Source organism: Equus przewalskii, chromosome 6, assembly GCF_037783145.1.
Source record: "Equus przewalskii isolate Varuska chromosome 6, EquPr2, whole genome shotgun sequence".
NCBI lineage: Eukaryota > Metazoa > Chordata > Mammalia > Perissodactyla > Equidae > Equus > Equus przewalskii.
The window spans coordinates 1,355,865-1,374,593 of NC_091836.1; the positions used below are offsets into that span (position 1 = coordinate 1,355,865).

At 58.7% G+C, this 18,729-nt stretch overlaps 1 protein-coding gene across 2 annotated transcripts in view; it reads right to left on the minus strand.

Annotated features, from left to right (window-relative positions):
* Positions 1-17,930, minus strand: part of AP3D1 (adaptor related protein complex 3 subunit delta 1) — a 40,670-nt gene extending 22,740 nt beyond the window's left edge. The window contains exons 1-5 of one of the 2 annotated variants that reach the window (XM_070622398.1): positions 17,605-17,930; positions 4,491-4,586; positions 3,650-3,730; positions 2,446-2,526; positions 41-148 (exon numbers count right to left, since the gene is read on the minus strand). In XM_070622398.1, coding sequence (XP_070478499.1) covers positions 41-148; positions 2,446-2,526; positions 3,650-3,730; positions 4,491-4,586; positions 17,605-17,700 — 462 coding nt within the window. In that variant the 5' untranslated portion in view covers positions 17,701-17,930. The remainder of the gene's footprint in view (positions 1-40; positions 149-2,445; positions 2,527-3,649; positions 3,731-4,490; positions 4,587-17,604) is intronic. The other variant, XM_070622397.1, reaches the window with a different exon arrangement.
* Between the last annotated feature and the right edge of the window lie 799 nt (positions 17,931-18,729).

Consider the following 18,729-nt stretch of genomic DNA (forward strand, 5'->3'; position numbering starts at 1 on the left):
ACCAGAAGTCAAGGGTGGCCTGGCACGCTCACAAACTCACCAGTGTCATGATGTCGTTGGCCAAGTCTCTGGCAAGGTCTGGGGTAACAAAACAGGACAAGCCAGTCAGTGCAACGCCAGTGTCGTACTGGCTGGGGCTGCTCAGGTCCTGCAAAGGGAGGGAGGAGGGTCAGCGGGGGCACCGGCCGTGCGTCTCCCGGCCTAGCTGTGCCCTGCCAGCCTTGCACGAGGCCTAACACGATGCAGACAGTTCCGCACTCTGTCACCAAGAGAAGGGCAGGGGCAGGTGGAAGAGGAGGGACACAGGTGAGGGGAGAGCTGCCCCTGGCTCCGGGCACAACCCAGTGTCCCCAGGCGCAATCGGGGCTGAGCCAGCATCAGTCACTGGGTCTTGAGGTGGCTCCCTGCTTAGAAACCTGGGGAATGAGAAGGCGCAGCCAGCCAGCCCCAGGTGCCGAATGAGCAGATGGCGGGGGAGCCCCCCAGCAGAACCCCAGAACCTCTGCTTCCCCTGGGGGGTCTCTCCTACAGCAGCCATGGACAACGGCGCTGGGCCCCTCCCAAGGGCGAGAGCAGCTTTGGCCTGGGCTTCCCCATCAGGCAAACAGGAGAACCAGCGGAGGAGGAGACGCCAGGCCTGGCCGCCATCCTGCTCTGAAGTCACGCCCCAGCGGCTCGTCTACAGCTCTCCCTAAAGCGAGCGGAGAGCCTCGGCTCAACGCCGGGACAGCGCTCTAAGTCACTCACTTGCTCTCGGAGCCGGCCTCTTAAGGGACCTCCCCAAACTTGCTGCGCACGGTGGAGAATACACCGAGAGGCGTTTTAAGAGCTAAGCCTGCAGGCTGTGCTAACAGTGTGAAAGCACCGGTTTTTCCAATCCACTCCAGCCCAGGCTGAGGACACAAAACCGTGTCGGAACCCACAGCACAGAGCCGGGCCCTGACCGCCCGCTGCCGCTCCACGTCATTTACAGGGAGGAGAACGGCAGAGGCCACGGAGCCGCCGGCGCCCGTCAGAAACGAGGGTTTGCAGAGAGGACGCTCAGGCCAACGTCCGCGGGGCAGGCCTGCGGCAGCTGTGCTGCAGAAGTCACAGGCTCATTTAAAGTGACACGCATGGGGAGTGCCAACACTGGGGCCTCAAGGGAGCAGGACAGCAACGGCAGCGGGGCTGCAGCTGCACAGCCAGGACCCCGTGCCCGAGGTGAGACGGCGACAGGCCAAGGAGGGAGCAGCGGCGGGCGGCGGTCACGGTCACCTGCCCAGATCTTCTGGTAATGGGGCGGGTGCACCGCCTGCTCGGCTGTGAGGGCGCCTCGGCTCAGCCGTCCCTGCAGCAGAGCGGAGCTGAGTGACCTGCTCTAGCACATCTCAAGCGGTGACCGGTCTGTGTCTAAACTGAGGTTGGCACACAGGGGCAGGCAGCGGGGGCGGGGGGGGGGGGGGGGCCGAGCCGAGATGGCCACCAGGAAAGCTCAAGCTGGGCCTTGCCGAGCTGGCTGGCAACCGGGTGCTCAGGAGGTGAGAGCCCCTCCGCCCTGCTCTTTCCCGCTCCTCGCTCACCGTCCCAGTGCGGCCGCCCACCCTCTCCCTCCTCCTCTCCAAGGCCGCCTGGCCAAGCTCGCCCCTTGTAGCCCATGGCACCTGACGCCTGGTGCTGCTGCTCCTTGGCCGTGAGCTGGCCTCCCCAGCACCGTGAGAGTGGCAGGCTCGTGTGCCCAGACCTGCATCTGACCCGTGCCGGGCACCAGCACCTCGGCCACTGCCGACACGGCCTGACTATCCCATGGCGCCCACCTGGGAGAGAGCCCAGGTCACCAGGTCACCCTGCAGGGCAACCACAGCTCATGGGGGTCTGGGCCTTGCCCCCGGCCATCCGTGAGCCCAGGGCTACAGCCTCCAACATGTGATCTGGGGCCAGGAAAGGAGGGGGTCTCCAAATCCTGGGGCCAAGGAGGAAATTTACTACTCGGTGGTCTTCAAAGATCATTTCAAAACATAAAAAAAACTACACGTGACTGAAACACACATGTGGTTTGACCCACGAGACCCAGCGGCAGGAAGTCCTACACCAGGAAGGGTGTACACCCCATGCAGGCACGCCCTCAAGAGGGAGAGGGATCTGAAAGAAGGGGGGCGACTGCAGAGGCAGCCCCAACGCCAAGAAGTGGAAACGAGAAGAGGGGAGTCTAGCCACCCGCCAGCCCTGCCCGTCCGCCTGCGAGCCCCAGGGCAGGCGCCCCACCACTTCAGGGCATCTCTGAGAAGACGGGCATAGGCGATGTGCTCGCTAAGGGGCTCGCAGGGGGTGCGGCTGGCCTGTGCTTTCTACTCGCCGCACAGAGCGACAGAACAGCCAGCGTGGAGAACAGACGTGCAGGCGTGGGGACAGCAGAGCTGCACTGTGGAGTGAGAAGGTCGAGGTCCTGCGGGAAGGGCCACCTACCTTGCGGATCTGGTTGGTTGTCAGCATGATGACGTCGGTCCCTTCGTGAAAGCACTGAGAAGCAGCGAGGTAGCCGATGCGCTGTCAAGGGGAACATCGAAGGCGTCAGAGGTGAGACGGGAACCACGCCCCTCGGGGCAGCTCCAGCCCCTCTTGAGCTGCTGCCAAGCCAAACCCCAGGCCCGGCAGCAACACCCCGCAGCCTGGCCCCAGGGGCACAGGTGAGTGGGCGCTGGGAATCCATTCATGAACCAAGATGGGGGTCTTAGTCTGACCCCGGCAGGGACCCGCAGGCAGGCGCTCAGGGCTGGCAGCAGCCTTAGCCTCAGCTGCCCAGCGGTGGACGGGCCCACTGAAAACTGAGCCAACTCAGGAAAATTACAGAATACCCACCAATGGGCCATGGGTGTGGAAAAGCACTTCTCAGAACATTTACTAAAACGGGAGACATGCTTATGTCATGAGATCAAGGGAGGAGAAAGCAATGTCACAAACTGCTCCCAAACAATGGGACCCCTGAGGCACAGAGAATAAGGGCTCAGAAAATGACTAAGAGGCACCGGGACAGGTGACAAGGTGGCCTCTGAGTGGGATGATCAGTGTTTGCTTGGCTTTTTTGAGGAAGATTAGCTCTGAGCTAAGATCTGCTGCCAATCCTCCTCTTTTTGCTGAGGAAGACTGGCCCTGAGCTCACATCCATGCTCATCTTCCTCTACTTTACATGTGGGACACCTGTCACAGCATGGCTTGCCAAGCGGTGTGTAGATCCGCACCCAGGATCCGAACCAGCGAACCCTGGGCCACTGAAGCAGAGCGTACGAACTTAGCCACTGTGCCACCGGGCCCAGGCCCCCCTCCTTGTTTTTTTTAAAGAGTTACAAATTTATTTTAATTGGTATTAAAGATATATAACACCAATCCTACAAACCCATAATTTCACGGACATTACTTAAAATTGAAAAAAAAGTGTTATGTAAACAGTGTGAATAAACAACTTGACGAAAGCTGTAAAGGGGACATTTGCCTCCAGCCTGGCGGGACTGGGTCACTAGTGCTTTTCCTGTTGTTTTTCACGGCTGGGCCGCTGGCCTCAGGATGGGCTGCAGCGATATCCGGGGATGCCCCACTTCCACCAGGGACCCCCCAGCTGCCTCCCGCCCCAACAGCACGGGGTTTGGGACCCACAGCAGGCTCCTCCACGCACCTTGAATGTGAACTTGGAGGCGCTCATCACTTCTATGATGTTGAAGGCGGCCCAGCTGATGTCGTATCCCAACATCTGTAACTGCAGAGGAGCGAGGCACAGTGACTACCTCACGAGCCAAAGCTGAAGCCAGAGGACGCAACGTCCCGTCACAGCACGCGGAGAACGGGCGCCACCCGCATGCCCAACACGCGGGCTTCACCAACACACGCCCTGGCGCACGGCCCTTCTTCTGACAAGCTAGTCTCCACGTTAAGACACAGAGACAGGTCAAGAACAAACACTTCAGAAGGATAAACGCCTGCGGCCGAGGTCCCAGAGCTCACACGCACTGGTTAAAACCCCACAACCGTTGCCAATCACTCCTCCTAGACGTTACGCCGCGACGGGACCTCTGGCAAGCCTTTGTCGCCCTCCCCAACCAGGAAGAAAGCCCTGCAGGGGACAGCCCAGCCGGCTCAGGGCTGAGCCCCACCCGCTGGCTTCTGCGGTCCAGCCCGCGCAGGAGCTGAGATGCGGGGGGCACTCCCACCAGCCTCCGCGTGGAAAAGGGCCCCACAGGACCCAGGCCGGCTGGACGGAGGGCTCCACCAGGCCCTGCGCATGTGGTCGTCACGGCTCGCCTCTCCCTCGACTCTAAGGCCTGTGCCGGGAGCTGATGGCGTCAATCAACACCTCGTGGGTCGACAGATGGACAAATGGGTGGCGGGACAGACGGATGGGCAAACAGATGGACAGACAGATAGACAAATGGATGGGGAGAGACAGATGGATGGAGGGATGCGGCATGGCAGCGGGCGTGGCCCTGCGGTGCCCCCTGGGCAACCACCGCAGTACTCACGTAGGTCAGCTTGCAGACGGCGTTGGCTTTCACCGCGATGTTGTCCTGCTTCAGCTCCTGCTTGATCTCATCAATGCACTGAGAGATGTATTTTGCCTAAAAGGAAAAAAGAGAAATTGAGAAACTGCAAGTGGCTGGCTAAAACAGTTAAGAATAATCTCTTCAGAAAGAAGCCAGACACAGAAGACCACGCAGTGTACAGTTCCACGTCTCTGAAACGTCCAGCAGGCACAGATGCAGAGACGGACAGTGCATGTGTGCAGTCAGGGCCAGGGAGAGAGCGGGGCAGTGGCTGCTGATGGGGCTGCTTTTTGGGGTGAGGAACGTGTTCTAAGACTGACTGCGGCGATGGTCGCGTGACTCTCTAAATCTACGAAAACCTCTGAGCTGTACACTTTAAATGTGTGACTGCACGGCAGGCAAACCATGTCCAACAGAGCTGCTGCTGAAAAAGCCAGGGGCCGCCCCGGGGCCGAGCGGCTGGCTTCATGAGCTCCACTGCGGCGGCCCAGGGTTTCGCCGGTTCGGATCCTGGGCGCGAACGTGGCGCCCCACATGCCACAACCAGAGGCACCTACAACTAAAATATACAACTGTGTACCCGGGGGCTTTGGGGAGAAGAAAAAAAGAAGACTGGCAACAGATGTTAGTGCAGGTGCCAATCTTTAAAAAAATGAAATAAATAAAAGGCCATCAGTGGGACAGGACAGCAGGAATCCTGCAGAATCGTCCTCCCGGAGGGGCAGGGAGGTCGTGAAGTGGGGAGGAGGAAGACGCACGCCGAAGCAGCCACATGGAGGTCTGTCCTTCTGGCTTCTCGACTTGAGTGCGTATCTGATGTTTGCTAAACTGAAAAGTTTTAAAAACAACAACAAAAATAACCGTTTCAAAACAGAATATTAAGACACGGAAATTTTCTCAGTCCTCCAGTTTCGCCTTTTAACAAACTGCAAACGAGAGAAGGTACAAGGCTGGGAAGACATGCCCACGTCTTACTGCCCGAAGGCTCGTCCCTCGCACTGTCTGAGTCACAGCTCTCGTGCGTGACCACGGGGTGGCTGGTCTACCTCAACCCCACGCTGCCACAACACATGGGGCCCAGACTGACATGCACCCCTGCAGGCCAGCAGCTCCCACTTCTCCAACAAGAAGGGCTGCAGCCAGGTGGCGGCCACCCACCTTCCCTGCACCTCCAGTCACAGGATGACCTGGGGCCTCCCCAGGGTGACAGGCGACTTCGGGATCCTCTTCCAACTCCTCCTTTTGCTCAAGACAACAGAGTGCGTGAGGATGCTTCCCGCGTGCCGGGTGCCCTTCCCAGTACTTTACAGAACCCACTCATTTGATCCTCAGCACCGTGTCCCCAGGTGACAGGAGTACACCAGCCCAGGTAGGCGGAGCCTTTCGCAGTCCCTGCGGCATCCTGCACTCACTGCACACGCGCAGCAGCCCCTTGGCTGGACCCCCCAAAACCTGCCGCCACACTGTAATTCAGCGCACCCGAGAGTCCTGGGAGGGGAGAGCTTGCAGGGGAGCCCCGGACCACCAGTCTGCTGGGGCCAGAGGCAAAGACTCCACGAGGGGAGGGAGTGCCAGGCCCCTGTGCCTCTCGCTCGCTCTGGGGTTGGGGCCACCCAGGAACAGCGTTGACGCACATATAGCCCAGGCAGGCCAGCTGGTGCTGGCCCTCGGGCCGTGACTGGGGGCTGGGGCACAGACGAGGAGCCAGGCTGGGGGAAGATCGGCGTGAGCAGCCCACCCTGCCTTCAGGGCCACAGGCACCAGTGCCTCCCAGGACACCACCCACAGTGGGCTGCCCGCACCAAGGGCCTGGCATCCGTGCCCAACGGCCACCTCAAGGGCTCCTCTGAGGCTGACGCCCACGCTGTTCAACATCAAGCTCTCCGGGCCCTCTCTGAGCCATCTCCGGCGGCCTCTCCCGCAGCCGGGGCGCTAGCTGGGTGCGGCTCCCGCCGCCTTCTCCCTGTGTGCAGTCCATGACACGAGCAGCGCCTCCTTCCGTCTCCACCACGTGTGCGTGGACCACGTCATGTTTATCCATTCACCAGCGGATGCGTACTTTTCGGCTTGCATGAATCACACTGCACGGACATGCTGCTGTGTACAGGTGTCTGCGTGGACAGACGTTTTCAATTCTCTCAGGTTTCCTCACTAATTCAGCACGTGTACTAAACCAGCATTCAAACAGGTCTGACTGGAAGCAGTACTGAGACACGGGGCCCAAAGCAACTGATGTCCCCTCTGGGAGCAGCAGGGCACAAGGCTTCTAGCCCTTCTGCCCCAAAGACACACAGAGATGTCACCACAGCAGCCCAAAGAGAACCCAAACCTGCTCACGAGGTGAGTAGTCACCACGGGGTTCAGAGCACGTCTGTCCAGGCGATGCCCCAGGCCCACATGCACCCGGCGCCCCACAAGGCACGAGCAGCTCCCTCCACCATCTGAGAAGAGCGACGAGTGAGAACCCGTCCAGCTGTCCACCCAGTGGCAGGATTCAATGGTCCTCCTGCCACGCTGTCCAAAAGTGGCCACCTCCCCAAAGACCAGGGTGGCAAGCACGGCCAGTGGAGTCCTGCTCCAAGTGCCCTGCACACTGACCTCCACTGCACACACATCCTCCATCTAACATGTCACCCCGGACCATACCCCGACCGGGCCCAAGACCCTTGGCCGCCCCCAGCTCGGGCTCCAGGGGAAAGAAGCCATTTGAGTACTCTCTCAGCCACAGAATATTTTATGAATATTTTATGATCGAGAGTCAGAACAATGGAACAAGCGTCACCATACCCTTCCAGCAGGCTTCAAATGACTACATCCTGCTCAGGGATCCTGGGTTCCTGGCCCTGCACACGGATGACCCCTCCCTGCACCCTGGACTGTGGCTGTTAATGATTTAAAAGCACAGAACAAAAGGACCTTCCCCGGTGTTGGAGAGACCGGCCTCACACACGGAGGAGGCATGGGAGACGGGGCAGCCACTGTGCAGGGCGGCCTGGCAGCTCCTCCAGGTCAAACAGAGTCCCGCTCCCGGGTGTCCACCCAAGAACGCTGAACACAGGTGTCTAAACAAAAACCGGGACCTGAGTGCCTGTAGCAGCATGAGTCACGACATCCCCGAAGTGGAAACCAGCCAGACGTGCCCCAGCGGATGGATGGATGAACACCACGTGCTGCGCGTGCATGTACCAGCTTCCTAGACGCCCCAGGGACACTCGCCCCAGGTTTCAGGAGGGCCGGGTGGAGTCCACTCCCGGTATGTCCGCGTAGCCCCTATGAGACCAAGCCTCCCACACAGACTGTGTTAAAACAACTTCCTGGAGGCAGCAGAGAACGAGCAGAAGCGCTGGGTCAGGGCCCGGCCTCTCGTGGGTTTTCCCTGAGCGCCATGCGAGTAGCTGAGACTAAGATAGGAGGGAGACCTGGGAACAATTAGCTTCAACAACCAGAGAGCAGAGATTGGGTGAAGACAGCCGCTGGAAAATGAGGAGGGAAATCCCAAAGAAGGGAGAGTTGGAGGGTACCCATGTTGTGCATATAAACTCAGCCCAAACCTCAGGCTGACCCCAGAACTGTGCATGCACGGGCATGTTCCCTCAGGGCCCCGCTAAAGCTAAAAGAACCACACTGCAGCTTGCCCACTGCAGGAGAGGCAGAGCCAGGCTTCCAGATGAGCTCACTGCCCCTAAAGGAAACGCTCCCCCTACAAAACCACCCTCCTCGGAGGACGTTAACAGAACCCAGATTCTCCACACTGCGCCAGTTGCCCAGAATGCAACCCCAAATTACTCAAAATGAGGAGCAGAAAAACATAATCTCCATTCAAGAAAAAAAGACAACTAACGAAGACGGGCACTCAGATAACCCAGATGACGGAATTAACACACAAAGATTTCAGCCCAGCAGCTGAAACCATGCTCTTACGGACTAAAAAGAAAATACGCACATAATGAACAAACAGAGAGGAAATCTCAGCAGAGAAAGGAAAGTGACGTGAAACAACCACACAGAACTCTAGAACTGGAAAATAATTTTCAAAATCAAACATTCACTGGATGGACTGAACAGCGTATTGGAGACGAGACGAGACAGTCAGGGATTTGAGGTGGAACAATAGGAAATCACGCAGTCTGGAGGAGAGGAAAGTTGGGAAAAAAAATGAACAGCCTCCGGAACCGCGGGACACGCCAAGGGTGCAACACACGTGTAACTGGGGGCCAGGACGGAGGAAATGTCTGGGGGACTAACAGCTGAAACATTCCCGAACTGGGTGACAGACACAGATTCACAGGTTCAAGCAGCTCAGCACCCCAACAGGAGACAGAAAAGCACGCTCAGACACACGGCAGCCAAACGCCACCAACCGAAAATACGGAGGAAAATCTTAAAAGCAGCCAGAGGAAAACACACCCTACACACCCGCAGACAGCAAGGGCCACACGGCAGCTGACTTACGCCCGGAATCAACGGAGGCCACCGGACGCGGAAGAAACTACTGAGCCAGAACCCTCTCTCCAGAGAAAACATCCCTCAGGAAGGCAGGCAGCGCAGCAGAAGCTGAGGACGCCCGCCCTGCGCTCAGAGCTTTCGCCGACCCGGGGACAGACCACAGCCCCAGGAAGCGACGGCCTCAGGAAGGCCCGCCCGGACTTCAGTTTCTAGGCATAAAACTAGTGCTCGGGCTCATGGCTCCCACACACAAGAGCGTGGAAAGAATTAGAAAAGACACAAAATAATGTTTTGTACTCCCTTGGGAGCGCTTAAATGTTCATCTAAAACAGTCATGTGAAGTTGAAGTAAGGAAAGGGGCAGAGAGCGGTGACATTAATCTTTTATTTACACACAGCGCTGCTAAGAAAAAAGCACTTATTCCCCGTTTTACAAGGAAAAGAAACTGGTCAGGGTATACCAACATGATCCAGACCCAGAAAATCCTATTAAAAACGTAAATTAGAAACACTTTAAGGTCTAAAGTATAAATGGCTACATAGCATCAACATTTTTCTTAAAAAAAGAATCAGAGGTGCGAGCATGATCACGTTCTCAGACCCCCGCCCGCTCGGCGCGGGTTCACACTTCACCACGGAGCTGCGAGGCCGCTTCACTGCTCCAGAGTTTAATTTAGAACAAAGGGTCCAAAGTCCCTCCCAGGGTGACTCCCCAGAGACACAACAACATGGCAGTTCTGGCCCGCCTGCTCAGCAGAATGCCCCAGGACACTCTTTAAAGAAAACCCCAGATTCCCGGGCCCTCCCCAGCCCAGTGGAGCTATCTTCACGCCTGCGCTGCTGCCAGGGCAGGGCGAGCTCGCAGCCACCGACCTGGCCCGGGCTCGACGGCTTCTGTAAGGAGCAGGTCAGGTTCACAGCAAGACCGAGCGAAACGCAGAGGTTCCCTGCCCCCACACACGCACAGCCTCCCCCACTCTCAACACCCTGAGAGGGGCATTTGTTACAATACTCGAAGCGACAGGGACACATCGTTATCACTCAAGGTCCACAGGCGACGCCAGGGCTCACGCCCTGAGTTCTACGTTCTGTGGGTTTGGACGAATGTACGACGACAATATCCACCATTACAGCATCATACAGAGCAGCGTCACTGCCCTGAAGGTCCCCTGTACCTCACCATCCCTCCCCCCTCAACCCCTGCCAACCACGCATCTTCTCAGCGTCTCCACAGTTTCGCCTCTTCCAGAACGTCCGAGGGTTGGAGTCACACGGTGGGGCCTCCTCAGATGCGCTTCCTTCACTTCACAATGTACACCCCGTCTTTTCACGGCTTGACGACAGCTCAGTTCTTAGCGCTGAATGGCGCCCCACATCTACTATCCCTCCACCTCGTGAAGGACATCCCCACCACCTCATTCCCCGCCATTTCCAAGAGGTTCCCTCTGGACCGCCCCAAACCTCCAGTCCTGTGCGCGCCCAGAGCTGCCCGCGGGCTGGGCTGAGCTCCATGCTGGCAGCAGCGCCCACTGGCTCTGGGCTCAGGACTCGAGCCCACACCCCCCTGCTCGGGAGCACGAGCCCGGCGGCCCTCAGGCCTTCAGGGGCTCCGGGCGGTGGAGACCGCCGGGGCCGGCGTGCAGAGCATGGCCTCGTGATGGGTCTCAGTCAGTCAGCGTTTCCAAGGCACTCGGATCTCAGACCAGGAAAATGTCACCAGTCGTCACGATAACTGGGGCAGGGAGGGGACCCTTAGTTAACATATGCATCTTGCCAAGAATAACCCAGTCACCAACTATGATCACCATCACTTCAACAAGAAAACACATTTTAACCCCAAAAAGTAGGAAAGTCAGTGTTGAGATGAAAGAAGTTGCACTGACTACATCTGTGCATGACCAACGACCCAGGACTGTTCTCACTTCCTCTTTGCCTCAGACAGGCTCAAACAACCCTGTGGCAGGAGGAGCCCCGGCCCCCTGGAGAAGCACAAGGCTGAAGGCCCACACCCAGCCGTCAAGATCGACTGCGAGTCCAGGAATCAAGCAGCGACGGTCCAGTGCAAGGAGAGACACGCTGACTGACGGGCCAGGACAGGAGCCTGAGCGCCCCGTGCAGGACTGCCCGCCCAGAGCGCCCCCGCTCAGTCCTGCCCAGCTCCCACCGCCTGCAGTCAGCCCCGAGACCCTGTGCAGACACATCAAGGAGCTCTTGACAGCCACTTACGGTCTTTCCCGTCACCCCCGGCTCACAACGGACACCCACGAGGGGGCCCGGCCCACCGAAGGGGTGGGAACACTGTTAACAAGCCTTTGACTGCAATTCACACAGACACAAGTAGATTAGTGGGGGCTGGGGTGGGGGACTGGAGCACCTACGTGGGCACAGGGTTTTCTTTCGCGGTGACAGAAATATTCTAAAGTTAGGCTGTGCTGATAGCTGTACACTTTTGTAAACACACTAAAATTCACTGAACTCCAAGCTTAAAGCAAGTGGATATTACGGTACGTAATTACATCTCGATAAAACCGTGTACAGAAAAAACCACCCTGGCTGGACCAGAATCGCCAGCTGATGCTCCACACGTGACCTGCTGGCCCCTCCTCCGGCAGTGGGCGACAGCAGCCCGGAGACCCCGGCCCAGCTCCTCAAGCACCCCTGCAGCCAGCTTCAGGGCCCGAGTTGCTGTGCTGAAAAAACATCTGCCCGGTAGACTCATGCGGAGGCAGGAGGTGACCTCACCCAGGGTCCCACCGGCAGTGGGCGGTGGCGCCAGAAGCTTGCCTCCAGGCACAAGTGGGCTGCCCAGCACTGGCTGCCCGACAAGGACAGGAGCAAAGGTGCGTGGCTCAGTACGTGGCCTGTGTCAGTGGCTTTGGGAAAGCCAAGACTAGGAGGGTCAGCGAGGTTCCACCCAGATGGCGAGGCCAGGAGCGCCTGTCATCTCTGTGCCACCGCAGGGCAGAGTCCAGGACTTAGTCATGGATGAGCCATGGGGGGGAGGCAGCAGGCAAGCCTCAGACTCCCCAACCATCAACCTCTCACCCTACCCCTACCCTCCTGAAGAGGGGTTACTCCGTGGGGGTGACCATGCCGCCCAGGGGACACTGGGTGACGTCTGGAAAGGTTTGTGATTGTCATGACTGAGGGTGCTCTTTGCATCAAGTAGGTGGGGCCAGGGATGCTGCTCCACACCCCTCAGTGCCCAGGACAGCCCCCCACAGAGAATGACCCGGCCCCGATGCCACCGTGCGGAGACAGGCCCTGGCCTAGAGCACACCTAGGCCACCACGCCTTCCTTTCCTCAACCCCTCCTGGGCTCTGCCAAGCGCTGTGCGCACGACCATCCCCAGGAAGCTGGTTACGAAGGCAGACGCGACCCCAACCCCATTACACAGACCCCCTCCCCAGCTGTCCTCATAGCTGCCCCCACCCACAGCCTGGCCACACACTCCGCCCTGGGCCTGGAGGGTGCCCTTTCTACAAACGCCCACAAGTCAGTAAGCCAGACAAAGAGAAAGAGGCCACAGCCCTGAAGAGAAGAAACGGCTTCATGAAGGACGCACACGGCCACCATGCCAGGGAAAGCGTGCCCAGCCACACTCCTAACGGGGAAGGGAAATGCCAGTTCTGCCATGCCGCGGGGCACGGGGGCCTTCACAGCGGCTGCGGGGATGGAAGCGGAATGAGCCACTCGGTGGGCAGGCGACACGATCCTGCACGGCTGCGGCTCCCCACCCCACTGCAGCAGCTCCACTCCCGCAGAAGGCCATTCAGACAGGGGCCCCAGTCTGGAACTAACCCCAATACCAGCACCGCTGATCGGACAAACAGAAGGTGGTGTAGACAGACAGCAGGACGCTGGCAGTAACGCAAGGAGCCGGCTCCAGCGCGCGCCTGCAGCAGGGAGCGGAGGAAGCCAGACAGGAGAATGAGGCTTCCAGCACAAGCAGGGCAGACCATTTAGGGACACGCCCCAAAGCAAGGCAGTACCCTGGGAGAAGGCAAGACAAGTACCGCAACACTGCACCGAGCTGTGTGATGTGCCCTGCACCACGTGCTTCCTGATTAACGAGGAGAACGCACGTGCCTGGACGCGCCCTCCGGCTCTGTCCAGGAAGAACACACTTCCTCTGTCACTCTCACTGCTGGTGGTGAGGGGGGTGGGGGGTCATTCCCACACCGACCAACTCTGCAACCCCAGCCGGGTGTCGTACAATCAACTCAGTTCTGACACTCTGCCCGGAGTCAGCACAGACCCCACAGCTTAAAGGCTCAGTCCTACGGGACGCCCCACTTCAGACGCCAATCTCAAGTCCAGGTTGTCACCTGGGCTTCTGACCAACGACCATAAATCCGGCTTCCCGTGAACCCCGCTCCTTGCATTTGAGTAGTTTGCTAGAGCGGCTCATAGAACCCAGGAAGCAGCCACTCACGTTTACCAGCTACTACACAATAAAGGGTACGACAAAGCACACAGGTGAGCAGCCGGATGGAGACGTCTAGGAGAGCCCCAAGCAAGGAGCTTCTGTCCTCGTGGAGCTGGAGTGCACCACCCTCCCGGCACACAGATGCTTTGACGGACCAAGAACCTCCCCGAGCCCCACAGTTCAGCGTTTTCATGGAGGCGTCACCACACAGGCGTGATCCATCATTAACCCCATCTCCAGCCCCTCTCCCCTTGCTAGGAAAGTGGGGGGCGGGGTGAGTGCCAAGCTTCAAACCACGGCCTGGTCTTTCTGGTGACGAGCCCCCAGCCAGGAGCCACCCAAAGTTGTCTCATTAGAACAAATGACGCTCCTAGCACCCAGGAAATCCCATGTGATTTCAGAGCTCAGTGTTAGGAATTGGGGACAGAGACAAAATACACGAACAAGGATGCTCCTAGTAGCTTTGCTGCTGAGGAAATTACGAAGGTTTTATGAGCTCTGTGCCAGAAACCAGGGACAAAGGCCAAAATATATATTTCCTATTATATCACAATATCACAGGGTCCAACAACACGGTGACAATGTGGGGTACAAGAGGTGCCAAGATGAAAGGGAGAGCATTAGGGAATTCTGGGAGATTTTTCTTATCAATTTGGGTCAGTCCTGCCCCCAGGGGACACTGGTGATGTATGGGGACATCTGTGGCTGTCACACTGGGGGTGCTCCTGGCATCGAGTGGATGGGGCCAGGGATGCTGCTCAACCCCCCACAGCGTCCAGGACGGCTCTGACGTCAGCAGTGCTGAGGGGGAAAGGCCGTGATTTAGGGGATGACCCACGTTATTAAAGTAAAGAACAAAACTCACTTCAAACTTAACATCTTTATTCTCCTCAGAAGTCGTTAAAATAAAAGGAATCTACACAAAGAGCCAAAAGCTCCGGGTGCCCACCCTGTGCAGACGCCATTCGTGCTTCGGTAACGGTCTGGCCAGTGGACCGCAGCCCTGCACACGCCTCGCAGCCCGCGGGGACCACACCTCCAGCGCCAGGGGAACCCCAGGATGGTGCCGCTTCTGAGACCAGAAGCAACAGAACATCAGCGCTTCCCTACGGTCCAATCTTAAACGCAGACCATGCCCAACCTCAGAATATTACTCTGCACGACTAAACTACGGAGTTCAGACATGCCAGGTAAGTGGTTGGAAATGCTCATACCCAAGCGAAAACACTCGGACGCTCCCCAAACACTAAGATAAGTGTGGAGGGCTGTGCGCCACAGAACGAACTCCCCGACGGAAGAGAAGACGCTGGAAGCCACGCAGATGCCCGTCTAGGGGGAGCGGCTCAAGAAACGACGTGCACCCACCCTGGAGAGGCGTCTGGAACGCCCCGGGGGGCTTCGACACTGGTGCCCGTCACACACGGAGCTGTCGGCGGGGACTCCTCCTCCAACAGGCGAGGCCTCCACGCAATCCTGACGGCCGCTCAGAGTCGCCCGCCAATTCCACGCTCAGAGAAAAACCTCGAAGCGTCTGCACCGAACTGATGTAGACAGTTTCCCTTTTTACTTAATAAACCCTGAGCTTATTACAAAAAGTTATGGGCATAACTTGTAATTTAAAGAGACTCAAAGAAAACGCTTCCCCCGAAATACGAAAACTACCTGCAAGAATTAAATGAATAAAAAAATAAAAGTCACTTGGCTCTTTATCCTAGTCACAGCCAAGTTTTAGAAACAAGGATTCGCAAGGGGAAATCCTCCTCCTACCTGCCAACATTACCCATGCTGTTATCCTAAGGATTAAAACAAACTCAAGCACCCAGAAATGTGTGAATTAGACCACTATTTTTCAAACTTTTTGACTCATTTTATGAAATATGTTTTCCCTGGTAACCCAACACACACGCACGCACACATTCAGATGCCATCAGCCGAAATCAGAGTTTCAAGAAGCAACAGTTGGTCTGCAAGCGTGCAATCTGGGATTTTCTAGTTTCTTCTTTTTTTTTTTTTAACATAATCCATTAAACTGAATTCACAACCCAGGAAGGGGTCACAGGCTGAGGTGTGGACACAGTTAAGGAGACAATTTCGAGGGTGCTCGGCGTTACGTCACTGGCTGCATCCTCCTAAGCACCCGGTGAGGTGGGGAGGTGGCTGTCGCCCCACTTTACACGGGGGGCTCTCCCCAGGTCACCCAGTCAAACAGGCCCGAGAACCTGGACTCAGGTCCCCCAGAGTTCACGCCAACGACTCCCACTAAAGCACGCTGCCTTTCCACGTGGCTGTGAAGTCACTACTCGGCCTCCCTTCCACGAGGCCACACACGACTTCTCAGCTAACATCTGTGTACAAAGCAAACTCTGGGGAAACTTGACCACTGCAGACACTGCGGCCTGTCAGAACCCCGTGGGGTGCGCCGGGCGGGCGGACGGAAAGGGCCTACTCCACAGAGAGCTGGGGACCAGAAGAGGGATTCAACCATCCGTCACCTGCTCGCTCCCACAGGGACGGAGATGGACATCTGGAGTCAGAAGTTACACCCCATTAAGGAGCCTCCAGACCGTGACGGTCCGCTGATGAGGAAACCACGGCACCCAGATGCCACATCCTGCTGGGAATCGACTGCCATCAGGCCAAGGGCAGGGCCCACGCGGGCACCCGGCCTTGAGGACGCCCAGCACCAGCCTCTCCCACCTCCAGAACCCCCGCCTAACGGGCCCCAAGCCCGTGGAGATGGCGCCACTAACTCCCACCCATTCCAAACAAATAGACCACGGCTCAGGGCACTGCCCAGTGGCAATGCGCACCCCCCTAAAACGCCAGGCGCCCTAATTGGAGCGTGCCTTTCCCCACTGGGAAGACCCTGCAGCCTGTCCTCAGAACCCGGGACCAGGCTGCTCACTGACATCTGCTAACGGAGGAGGGGGGAATCAGGAGGCCAACCAGCGCAGGAAAAGAAACCTGGGGATGCAAACACGCCCCAAATTCACTTAGCCACGTGCAGCAGACAAAATCCAGGCCAATCAGCTCCTCTTCCAACTCAGAAAGCCACTGAAGAGCAGGACACTGGAACCGACACGCTGGCCAGGCCTCCAACGGGATGGAACACCCAGGTGCAGCCAGAGAGGCGAAGGGGAGGGAGTGAACTGAAACAACCTCACTACTTTCCAGCGAGGTCACACCCCTTCCAAAACAGTGCCAGACAGCGGGAGGGACTCGGGCTCCCAGCAGAGGCAATTGGCCCCCCCCCCAGCATCGCGTGTGGGACCTGCAGCATCCCCAGCAGCCACTTCCTCAGGGCAGCCGCTCCCAGGAGGGGCGGCTGGCCCTAAGGCTCCCATTGTCGGAGTGCGGGCTTGGGTCTCCTCCACGAAGCCCGCAGCCTGGTGGCCACTAACTGCCCCCATCCCTCCTAAATCTAGGTCACAGGTTGGGGGCAGCGAAAAAACAAGGAAACGGTGCCCACAGTTACAATTTTACTTCTGGAAAACCCGTCCCTCGCCCTGGCTTTCGGGTTCCTAGCTGAAGTCGGCTTCCCCATTCCAGGACCCCTGAGCGGCTTCCTTATTTTGAATGAAGACACACGCTGCCTCCCCGTCTTCCTCGAGGGAGGCGGCCCCACCTTCCCGAGGACTCGGCCCGGGCCCAGGCCCCGGGGAGCGACCTGGACACGCGCTCATCCCATACGGGGTTCCTCCGGGGGCGGCCCGCGGAGAAGAGGGCCCCGCACCCAGGAGGCCTGGGGCGGGGCCGGGGGCCGTGCATTTGAACAGCTGATCCAAAAACGGCCTCCAGGTTGGAGGGCCGCCGTTCGGGGTACCTGCGTGCGAAGTCTCTTCCGGAGCCACCCGCGGGCAAGGGGAGGGGGAGGCGGGCGCCATGCCCGAGTGGGTAAACTGAGGCTGCGGGAGGGAGGCCACCCAGCAGCAGGGCCCGGGGCGCTGCCTTGTTAACAGTGCCCCCCAGGTGTTCCGATACACACGGGGGGCCGAGGATCGCGGCTCGGGGGCCTTCGGGATCTCATCTGGGGCTGCCTTGGGCCCCCGAGGGTAAACTGAGCCTTGGGGAAAGAGTGGGCGTGCGGCGGCCCAGGCAGCGGGCAGGAGGGGCTCGAGCGGGGAGCGGGGTCTCGAGGGGCGAGCCGGGGTCCGAGATCGGGGGATGGGGTCGGGGTCGGAGGTCGGGGTCAGGCCCCGCGCGGCGCGCCGGGCTCACCTCGTCCTCCTTGTGGTTGCGGATGCCGCGCACCAGGTCTTGCAGGTTCTTGTCGAACATGCGGTCGATGCTGCCCTTGACCATCTTGAGGGCCATCGCGGCGGCCGCCGCCGGGCTCGAGCCCCGGGAGGCCCGCGACCGGGCGCCGTGCGGTGGCCCGGGGGCCGCGCCTGCCGCCCGCGGAGCGCTGCACTGCCGGGCGCCGCGGCGGGGCGGGCTTCCAGGCCAGGTCGGCGGCGGTCCGGGGGCGGCGGCAGCGGCGACCGGCTCAGCAGGCCGCGCTCCCCTCCCCTCCTGCTCGCGCCGCGCCGCTGGCAAATGGCGGACAAGATGGCGGCGGGTCAGCTGACGGCGGCGCCCCGGCCCCGCGCCCCGCCCCCGGAAGCCCCGCCTCCCGGGAAGCCCCGCCCCCCCACCTCCGGAACGCCACGTTTCCCTGACGACGCCAAGCCGTCCAATGGAGACGAGGACTACGCGCCCGTCGCCGTTTTGGCCCCGCCCACCAGGACTCAGGGCTCTTCCCTCTCATTGGTCAGTGGGCTCAGGAACTCCACCCACTTCCTCGTTCCCGGCTTTAACCACGCCCCCCAGGAGCGCCCTCTCTGCCCCGCCCCTCAACTAAGTGACAGGTGTGGGCGGGGCGCCCACGTGGAGCTTCTCAGGCAAGTTCCCGGACAAGAACCCAGCTCCGCCTTTTCTGGGTCTAAAAGCTGACGCTGCGATGAACGGATGCTGTGTCTCCTGCGCGTCTCACAGAATCCTGTATATGGACAGGACGGGGGATTAACATGCCCCTGGAGAAACTGAGGCCCGGAGCTAGGATTCCAAAGCAGTCATTCATTCAACAAACCTTTATTGAGGGTTTCCTGTGTGCCAGGCATGGCAAGTGAGCGAGAGACCCTTGGTTTCTGCCCTCCGGATACACCTTTAAGAGAATAAAAAAGCATGACACCAACTGGAATAAGATATTTGCAGTGCAAATATGTGACAAAGAGCATATCCACAGTATAGCTGACTGAACAGAAAATAAAGCAGAGCGAAACAAAAATTCCAACAAATCACGAAGAAAAAGACAACCTGGTTATTAAAACGTGGCAAAAGACGAACGTGCACTCAGAAAAGAAG